Source organism: Phalaenopsis equestris, unplaced genomic scaffold (assembly GCF_001263595.1).
Source record: "Phalaenopsis equestris unplaced genomic scaffold, ASM126359v1 Scaffold000002, whole genome shotgun sequence".
NCBI lineage: Eukaryota > Viridiplantae > Streptophyta > Magnoliopsida > Asparagales > Orchidaceae > Phalaenopsis > Phalaenopsis equestris.
The window spans coordinates 78,674,345-78,684,822 of NW_018164444.1; the positions used below are offsets into that span (position 1 = coordinate 78,674,345).

The window sequence follows — 10,478 nt, forward strand, 5'->3', positions numbered from 1 at the left end:
TAACTATAGGGGCTTGCCCTTATAGGAAGCTTTTCCGAACCCAGCTTAAAATAAACCCTATTTAATTATTTGTATTAAATAGGGGAACTTGTCGGCAAATAAAACGGTTTCGCAGACCCAAACGGATGTCATATGTTTTCTTAGTTTATTTGATCGAGTCTCATCCTCAAGTCTTGTGTTTATCCCTCGGGATAGATACAAGATTTGAGGTAGAGCGCTCTTTCATTTAAACTGAGAAAAATATGGGGTCGGTTTGATTTCATATTTTTCTAAAACTATATATATATATATATATACGTAAATTAAAACGTCCTTCCGAAGCGGGCGATGAGATTTCGATTCCGACGACTGACAGCTTCTTACGGTCGACCCCCAAACATAACTCTTTTTAGCTGCCGACCCTTAGACCATCAATAATAAGATTAGGTCTACTCATGTAGCATATTGAAAGAAAGTCTTTAAAACCCTCAACCGAGTAAAATAATCAATGCAATCATTATCTGAAAGAGGAAACTATCCTACCTAGAGGCCAACGATGCATAGGTTGGACTGATGATGTATGATTTGAGAGGCCAAAATTGTAATTTTGGAGCAAATATCAGGGTTTCTAGTTGATTTTGAGTTTGAAATTCAGACCTGAACCCAAACTAAAAATAAAACAAGACAACAATCTAGACATGGATTCGACCAATATATCATTTGAGTAAACAAAACCTAAATTTTTTTATACACAAGGAGAGCTAGGAGATAGACTTGCTTTGAGATCATGTTGAAAAAAGTTTGGGATAACCCCAAAAAAATTTTGTTGCGCCCTACTGTGTGAGGATAAAAGCAAACAAGAGGAATATGACAACAACTAATAATAAGGAATATGCATGTTTATGACAATATAAAAAAATAACTTTCTAATACGGTATTTTCTAAATAAGATATTTCCCTAATAATACTTTTCATAAAATACCAATGATTAGTAATTAACAGGATTCTTAAAAATGAATACAGCAAATACAGAGAGAAAAAGGAATGCTTTTGTCTCCTCTTTTTCAGCGTGTTGTCTGTCTTTTGAATTAACAACTCATGTAAATGTAAGCTAATAAGAATCATCGAAAATACATGTACTCCTAGCACGGACATGCTGAAATGAATTCAAAAAATAAAATGCGGGAAATAAAAATGTGAAAACATAATGCAAACATCCTTTATAAAATCTGAGGTTCAATGAACACCTTTAATATTTGAGCCTCGATGTTTAGCCATTGACAGTAGGACAGCCTCCTCCACCTTCAAAACAATTAAGACATCAACAATCCACATGAAAAAATATACAAAGATTATACATATCAACCGTCACTGATAAAAGAAATAAATTAAGACTTAAAGATGAAAATTATGGAAGAACGTTAACAAATGTTGAAAAATAGTATCTTCCAAAAAGCTCAAACAGACAATGCTAAGACGTAATCCCAGTTAAACCGCACATGAATCAACCGATGGGAAGATTGTACAAGAAATATTTGAGGATAATTCAGCTATAAAAATTCTCCAGGCTAGGTTAACAATTCCAGTTTGTGTTCTTTTCTTTTGTTCCTAATTGCATAAAAGATAAAACGCATCCAAATGACAGAGCCCGGACCAAATTTAATTGAGAATCAGAAGACAATAAAAAATTGAACTTGACTAATTGAAAATTTGTCGAAACCGTTCTAGGGCTCCTATAAGGCATTTAAGAAGAGGCTTTAGCAGGGTGTAGTTATAAAATAGCAAGAGAATGATAACAAGGGCGGTTGATGACGTTCGGAAGGAGAAATAGGTTCAAATCTTCTGTTGGACATCAGAATTGGGCTGTTTGGCAGCTGTACCTGCAGAAAACTGCGAGGCGGACCACGAAACAGAGCAGTATGGGCAGCAAGGATGGTCCAGTACCTATTCCTGAGCAAGATGCAAGCACCCCACTTGCAAAAGTCTCCTAAACCAAGTTTCATATACAATATTTATACTAATAATTAAACTAAACTCTAACAAAAAAAATAAATAATAATAAAGGAAATAAGCCAGGAAAGGTAAGAAAATCTATCCAATTTGATAATAGAGTGGAAATTATGTAAGGGAAGTTCACAAGATAGGAATATGTTACGTCAAGGCCTAGCCTAAGGGAAATTTTGTATTTGGTGCACCTAAGTGCAATTTAATTTTTGTCATTTATTATTGTTTAGTATAAATAGGGCTAATATGTTTAGAGTTGGGTTTATTCATGAGATTGTTATTAAAAGTCTTAGGTTTAGGGTTTGGGAAAGAATTCCTACCACTTGAATTGTAGGAATTGGTAAAGACCGCCTACCTCTCGAATTGTAGGTGTTTATCTTGCATTCCTATTGCTTTGAATTATTAACGAAACAAATTTGCTTGCCTTAATTTTAGTGAAAAATCATGTTGATTTCTGTCTTGGATCGTATCAAATGGTATCAGAGTAATAGATCTCTAGGCATCTCCTTCGTGATTCAGGGATCTAAGAAGCCAAGGACAGGATCATGGATCTTCTACTGGGAAGAAAATGATCGCAATCTGCCTTGTTTTAGTCACAGTAAGAGCTAGCTGAGAAAGCAATGTTGGGACGACAACATACCAAATGAAGCGATAACATGATTGCAGTGTCCACGTCGCGATAGTCGCAAGTTAACTTCATCAACGACGAAGGATTGCAACTTACCGAGACCCGAAACTCCATCTTTAGCCTCCTCCCATGCTATCTTCGCATACAGTCGTGATCAGACCAACCTGGGAAGGCCCCGATGCAAAGGATCGTGGCTTACCGAGACCCGAAAGTATATCTTTCACCTCCTCCCATTCCATCTTTGCATACAGTCATGATCAGAGCTAGCAGGGAAGGCCCAACGAGATTATTACCACATCAAGTCAACATCGCTACCTCGAGTGAATCCTCAACTGACAAGGATGAATCCTCAAGCAAGACTAAACAACACAAAATAAAATGGTAGAAACACATAAACGGCTCTATCGAGTGGAGGGTAGCAGGTCCAGCTGAAAAGGAAGGGGTGCGGTAGTGCCGGAGGAAACCAGAATGGGGTCGGGCTGCTAGAAGGGTGCTCGACACAGGAGTTGGCAGGTCTGGAGTGAGCAATGGTGGCCGACTGGAAGGTTGCTAGAAGCTAGCATGTGATGTTGGAGTGATCAGAGGCTTCTGGCAACAACCTGAAGCGGTACTGGAAGGGAAGCGACCTGTTGGAAGGGAGCAGGGAAGTTAGGTGGCAATCCTGGGGGGAAGCTGAATGTGGTGCTGCCTGCTAGTAGGGAGTAGGGGAGTCTGGCGGCTATTGAAAGGTGCTAGGGGAGGTGCGGCCTGCTAGAAGGGGAGCAACGAAGATCTTGCGACTGCTAGAAGAAGGGTGGGCGGGTGGCAGAAGGGAATTTCTTGGCGGGGGTCGAGCTACAGCTGAAGTAGCACCCGAGCATTTGGAGACGGTCACCACCTTGGACAAGTTACAGCCAGAGCATCTCCTCACTGTCCGATACAACCCTCATAAGGTAAAAACGCCTCAAAGGCAGAAAACTGAAATATGGAATCAACAAAAACTAGTTAACCCAAGACAATACATAATGCATCCTAGCAATAAAAAGAGGAAAGGATTGGAATTTGGAAAGGAATAGAATTGGATGGTGGTAGATAAGATGGAAAATAGAATTTGTGTTGTTGTGTAGATGTGGACGTGTTGTAAGGTGGTGTGGTGTGGAGGTGGTGGTGTTGTGTGTGGGGGGGGGGGGGGTGTGGGGGGAAGGAAAGAAATAGAAAGGTAAGAAATAAACTAAGAAAAAGGGAATTGAATAGAGAATCAGGTAAGGGAGGGGAAGTGACATCTGCCCCTTATGCAGCTCGGCAGGCAGGCCAGGTCGGCTTTTCTGCCCCACCTGGTAGATGCACTAAGCCCCGCATCAAGAACACAATGGAGAAAAAGGATTAATGTAACTAACCCCACTTGGTGGATAAAGGCTTAAATCATGAAGGAGAGAGAAAAAATATTGTGGAATATAAAATCTTCCAAGCAAAAGAGCAAATGCTCGATCAAAAATTTGTTTCTATCTTTCATCCCTAAATAGATAGATAGATGAAAGTTATATAATAAAAGTAAAGAAAATTAGATGTATTATCTTATTTGGCAATGATATAAGAAATTGAGATTTATTATTATTTACGGATGAATGTGCTTACAAATGTTTTGTCAATATTTTCATTGAAATACTACTCTTTGAATTCTATAGATCCCATATCATTAACTGCATGTATATTAGTTCGCTACATCACAGTTTGAATAAAGAACATTCTGACATTAAACACAAATTGATTTGCAAATCAAAAAGTTTAAAACTAAGGTGAATGAACATACAAAAATATGATAATATAATGAAAGTGATTGTGTTAATTTGTATCATCATCAACACCTTTAGAAATAGACATTTAAGAAACTGCATGCAGGAAATTTTGGGCCCTACAAACATCGTAGAAACCTAAAACCAAAAACATTTATTATTAATTATCCTGTTAATATGAATAATATTAACACTGAAGAAATAATAGTATATAGAGGAAATTTTGATCTATAAAATTTTAGGCAGGTATCTAAATGAGTAAAGATTTTGCATTTCTAGCAACATCATAAATTCTAGTTCCACCACCACCCCAGTCCAACACACATGCTACTAGATTTTGACAAAAAAGATTATATTGGGCTCCTTAAAAAGTCTACATTATTTTCTCCTATGGAGAGGCCACCAATTATCTGATGGCTTAGGTGACTCATGAAAAAACTGCAACAAAAAAATTCAAGATAGCCCTCTTTAAACTAGCTCATTAAAGAAGTATTATTCATGCTTGAAAGGAGTTCAGCACAGTTGTTCAATCTAGAATTATGCTCGACATTAACGATATGATTGATTAGAAGTTCCTACTTTATTTACATACTTCTATTCAAAGAATATTTAGATTATGATTTATTTAGGCAGAGCCATTATTGTAGAATGAAATATTTTGCTTTATAAGTCGTTGCCTCATCGTGCATCTCTTCAAGTCCCTGACTTCACCTTTTTAACTTCCTAAATTTATCATCACTAAGAAAGATTTACTAGGCCTCAACCAAAAAGTTACAAAAGAGTTTTTTTTTTTTTCCTTTTCCTGAAAGATTTACTAGGCCTCAACCAAAAAGTTACAAAAGACTTTTTTTTTTTTTTCCTTTTCCTGAATCTTCTCATCTGACAGAAAGATACATCATCTTAAGTCTTTATGTTATGTCGGTGGCGAACTACTTTTCTAGGGTTTTGCCTGAAGGTGAAACCCTGGTTTGAATCTTTGGCTATCAATCCATGCTCAACAAGACGAAGTTCTCGTAATCGACAACGAAGGACTTTGTGCTCGTCAATCGCCTCTGCGATCGTCGTCTCATCCTTCGCGCCCAGCGACGTAGGGCTTTGGTTTCGTCGTCGTCTCCTCCTTTGTGCCCAACAACGAAACTGCGGCGTCTTCCAGCTTCTGCGGTTTCGTCGTCTCCTCCACGCCATTTCTATGGTTCGTGTCTTCTGCCTTGTTGAGTTGTGGTTTGCTGAGACTGTCGCGGTGGTTTCTACATCTGGTTCGTGTCTTCTGCGAAGCTTAGCCACGACCTCTTCTGCTCGTCGTTTTTCCCTCAGCCCGACTTGGCAGGGCTTCTCCTTGCTGTTGTGATGGAGCTTCCCTCTTCTTCGGTGTAATCTGTCAAAGTCTCCTTTGCTCACGTGGTAGGTAATCCTCAGGGGGAGACGGCGATTGTTTTCCCCTCAAGTTATAAGAAGTATCGTGATGGTGCAGGTGACTGCCTCTTTATTAAGAAGGCAAGTAGGAAAAGTGAGAAGGCAATACTCTTTTTTTTAAGTTAAAAATTTCAACCCTAACTGATAAATTCAAGTTTTTTTTTATTGAAAAATTTCAGTGGGGACACCCACATATGAAAGTTATCAGAAAAAGTTTTGATGATCTCAAATTATCAGAAAAGTAGAAGGTGGGGCTCATGAATATGAGACATGTATTGATTCAATTAATCATGCCTGAAGGCTACACTCAGATTTTTTTCAAAAAATATCTTAACATTGTTGATAAACCAATGAACCTATTCAAGTGGTCTCTGAATTTTGACCCTAATCATGAACCTCCTATTATACCAGTATGGTTTAATCTACCTGATCTCAAACTTCATTTTTTTCATCATCAGGTTATTTACTCTATTGGTGTCATACTTGTGGACCCTATGAAACTAGATCTACCCACTTTCAACCTTACCAGACCTTCTGTGGCAATAATAATTGTGGAAAGAGATATTACTTTACCTGATGTTACTGAAGTTTGGTTGGACACTACTCATGTTGGATATTGACAACAAATCGTCATGGAGCAAAGACCTCATTATTGTTATCATTGTAAGATGTTTGGGCTTACCCTTGATAAATGTCATAAGCTTCATCCTAATTTGAAATCTAAAGATCAAGTGAATAAGAATGGATCTAATGATATATCTGTTCCACATGGAGAGAAAACTACCACGGGACAGGATTTGGTGTCTAATTCTATTGCCCCTGTGGACCCTCCCCTTGAAAATATTGCTTTCATGATGGATGAGAAGCTGGATGGCATTGCTGAGCAACATACACTTTCAAACCCTATTGAAAACAGTACTAAAGGACCCCTACCAACACAGACTGATAATTAGGAGAACCTTGCAGCTCCCCATCTTCAGGAAGTATCAGGAGTAGAGGCAATAACTTTTACCTCACATACATTTGAACCTCTTGTGGGCAAAACTGTTGGTAATCTTTCTACTGCAAAACTATCATCTCATCCGAATGAGCAATAATCTTCGGATGAAGAATGACAGATCTACACTTCCAGGAGGAAGAAGAAGCATGGAGATCTACATGAGTAAGGAATCTAATGGATGATACTTCGGTTATTTCGGGCAATGTTACGCATCTCGCCAATTTATTGGTTGGTTCCCTTCCGAGAACAAGAGGCAAAGACTGATCTAAATTGGGTCGACCCGATTGATCTTATATGTACCATCTTTTTTTGGGTTTTTAATTTTTCTTTTTTCTTTTTGTGTGCGTTGTACTGTGTGGGTTGGGAGTCTATTTAGACTCACTCATACAACCTATCTGTACCCTTTTCACTTTAATATAATTGCCCATGGGCTTTTTTTAAATAAATAATTAAATAGAAAGAAACATACAGATACAATATGTGGGAGGGGCCTAAGCATGACACCCTGCCTATACAAAAATTCCCTGCCTACACAAAAATCACAAATGGTTTCAAAACTAGAAAAAAATAGAAAAATACATTAGATACTTAAATAAAAAGTCTAACAGTGCCGAAATACATAGTATCAGGTGGCTAGAGAGCGACCCAATTTGGTATTGCCTATGTCTCTAGTTCTAGGGAAGGAGCAAGCTAATGAGCTGGTGAGATGATTGTCATTGCCAGTAGTAACCAATATATCATCCAATATGCCTTCATTCTTCTTCTTCCTCCTGGAATAGACCTGTCATTCCTCTTCCGAAGAATCCGTCTGATGGGGTGGTAGAGCTGAAGCAGAAGGAATGCCAACTGTAGTACCCACAATAGATTCTAGTATGTGTGAAGTATGAGTTGCCTCTACACCGGATAATTCCTGAAGAAGTGGAGCTACGAAACTCTCTCGATTATCAGTCTGAACACTATCATTCATAGGTAATAGTCCATTAGTATTATTTTCTATGGGGTTTGAAGGTGTCAGCATCACATCACTCGCAGTAACAGTAACAACAATGTCATGGGGGGAGTCCTTAGGGGCAACAAACACCTCCTATCTGGTAGTATTCTCCCCAGGTGGAACTAAAATATCCAGAGTAATGGGGTTAGACCCATCCTTATTCACTTGAAACTTAGATTTCAAATTTGGATGAAACTTGTGACATTTATCAAGGATCAATGACATGACCAAACATCTTACAGTGGGTACAATATGGAGGTCCGTGTTCCATGACGATTTGTTGTCAATAACCATTATGGGTTGTGCCCAACCAGACTTCAGTAACATCAAGGTAAAGTAATATCCCTTTTTCATAAAGATTTCGGCCACCGAGGGTTTGATTAGGTTGACAGTGGGTAGATCTAGCTTCAAAGGATTTCCAAAGATGACTCTAATAGAGTAGAGAACCTGTTGGTAACAAAATGTAGCTTAAAACTAGGTAAACTAAACAATACCGGTACAGTGAAAGTTTCATGATTTGGGTCGAAATCAAGAGACCACTTGAGTAGCTTCATAGGTTTACCAACGATGTTAAGATATTTTTGGGAGAAAATTCAAGTGTAGTCCTCAGGCACGGTTAACTGAATCAATACATGTCTCTCATCCATGAGCCCCACTTTCCACTTTTCTGTTAATTTGAGGTCATCAAAACTTTTCATGATAATTTCTATAGGTGAGTGTCCCTACTGAAATTTTTTAATAAGAGCAAATTTGAATTTGTCAGTGAGTGTTGAAATTTCTGACGTGGAGAAAAAAAGTGTTGTCTTCCCACTTTTTTTGCTTACATTCTTAAAAAATGGACAGTCAACTGTACCATCACGATGTTTCTTATAACTTGAAGGGAAGGCAACCACCGTCTCCCCCTAAGGGTAAACCCCCTAAGGATTACCCACCACGTGGGCAAAGGAGGTTTTGTCAGGTTCAACCGAAGAAAGAAGCTCCAACACACCAAAGAGGAGCCCTGCAAGTCGAGCAGAGGGCAAAAAAGACGAGTCGAAGAATTTGGGGCGCAGACCGCAGATGAAATGCGTAGAAGACAGGGCAAAGAAACGAAATCGCAGCTCAACAAACACGAAACCACAGCTCGATTCGCGCAGAAAAGAACCGTAGAAGCTGGAAGGCTAGCTAGAAGGTGCGAAGGAGGAGACGACAATCGCAAGGTAGAGCAAGGAATCCAACTAGAGTTTCGCCATCGGGCAAAACCCTAACATAGCAGATTGTCATCGGTTGTGTATAACTATATATATATATATATATTCACTTAAGTCTCATTTGCTCACGTGGTGGGTAACCCTTAGGTAGAGTCCGCAGTGGGATTCTCCTTAAGTTATAAGGAATCTCGTGAGGGTACAGATGATAGTCCTTTTATTAAAAAAATGAAGCAGGAAAGGCGGAAAAGATGCAATCTTTTTCTCTGAAACAGAAATTTATACCCTGACGGAAAAATTCAAGTTTGCTCTTATTGGAAAATTTCAGTGGGGACACCCTCCTATGAAAGTTATCAGAAATGGTGTTGATGATCTTAAACTAGTAGGCAAGTGGAAAGTGAGACTCATGGATAGGAGACATGTGTTGATCTAACTAACAGTGGCTGAAGACTACACCAGAATTTTCTCCAAGAAATATCTTAATATCGAAGGCAAATCAATGAAGTTACTCAAGTGGTCTCCTAATTTCGACCCAAATCATGAAACTCCCACTGTACCGGTATGGTTTAGTTTATCTGGTTTCAAGCTGCAGTTTTTTCACCATCAGGTTCTTTACTCTATTGGGGATCCTTTGAAACTAGATCTGCCCACTTTCAACCTAACTAGACCCTCGGTGGACAAAATACTTGAGGAAAGGGATATTACTATACTAGATGTTACTGAAGTCTGGCTGGGCACAACTCATATGGTTATTGACAACAAATCGTCATAAAACACAAACCCCCATATTGTACCCACTGTAAGATGTTTGGTCATATCCATGCTAAATGCCACAAATTTCATCCTAATTTGAAATCTAAGGGTCAAGTGAATAAGGATGGGTTTAACCCCACTGCTGTGGACATTTTAGTTCCACCTGAGGATGATACTACCAGACAGAAGGTGTCTGTTGCACCTAAGGACCCCCATGACACTGCTGTTACTGTTACTACGAGTGATGCGATGCTGACACCTACAAATTCCATACAAAACAATTCTGATGGACTATTACCTATAAATAATAGTGTTCAGACTGATAATCAGGAGAACCTCACAGCTCCACTTCTTCAAGAAGTAACCGGTGTAGCGACAACTCACACTTCTCATATTGTAGAACCTATTGTGGTTACTACTGTTCCTTCTGGTTCATCTCGCCCCCATCAGGCGGATTCTTTGGAGGAGGAATTGCAAGTTTACACTTCCAGGAGGAAGAAGAAGAATGAAGATCTACTAGAGCTCGGGAGTCTTATGGATGATAATTTGGTTACTACGGGTAATGGTCAGCACCTTACCAATTTGCTAGCTGGATCACTACCGAGAACTAGAGCCAGAGGCAATACTAGATTGGGATGACCCACACTTTTTTCAGCGCCAGGGTGATTTTTGAGTTTCTTTTTATTTCTATATGTACCCATCTTTTACATTTTTTTGTGTGTGTTGTACTGTGTGGGTTGGGTGTTTAGGC

At 39.0% G+C, this 10,478-nt stretch overlaps 1 protein-coding gene across 4 annotated transcripts in view; it reads right to left on the reverse strand.

Moving 5' to 3' along the window:
* The window catches only part of LOC110025090 (coiled-coil domain-containing protein SCD2-like), a 151,831-nt gene that overhangs the window by 55,183 nt on the left and 86,170 nt on the right, over nt 1-10,478 (reverse strand). For all 4 annotated transcript variants that reach the window (XM_020725371.1, XM_020725364.1, XM_020725381.1 and 1 more), the window contains exon 13: nt 1,227-1,281. In XM_020725371.1, the coding sequence (XP_020581030.1) occupies nt 1,227-1,281 (55 nt within the window). The remainder of the gene's footprint in view (nt 1-1,226; nt 1,282-10,478) is intronic.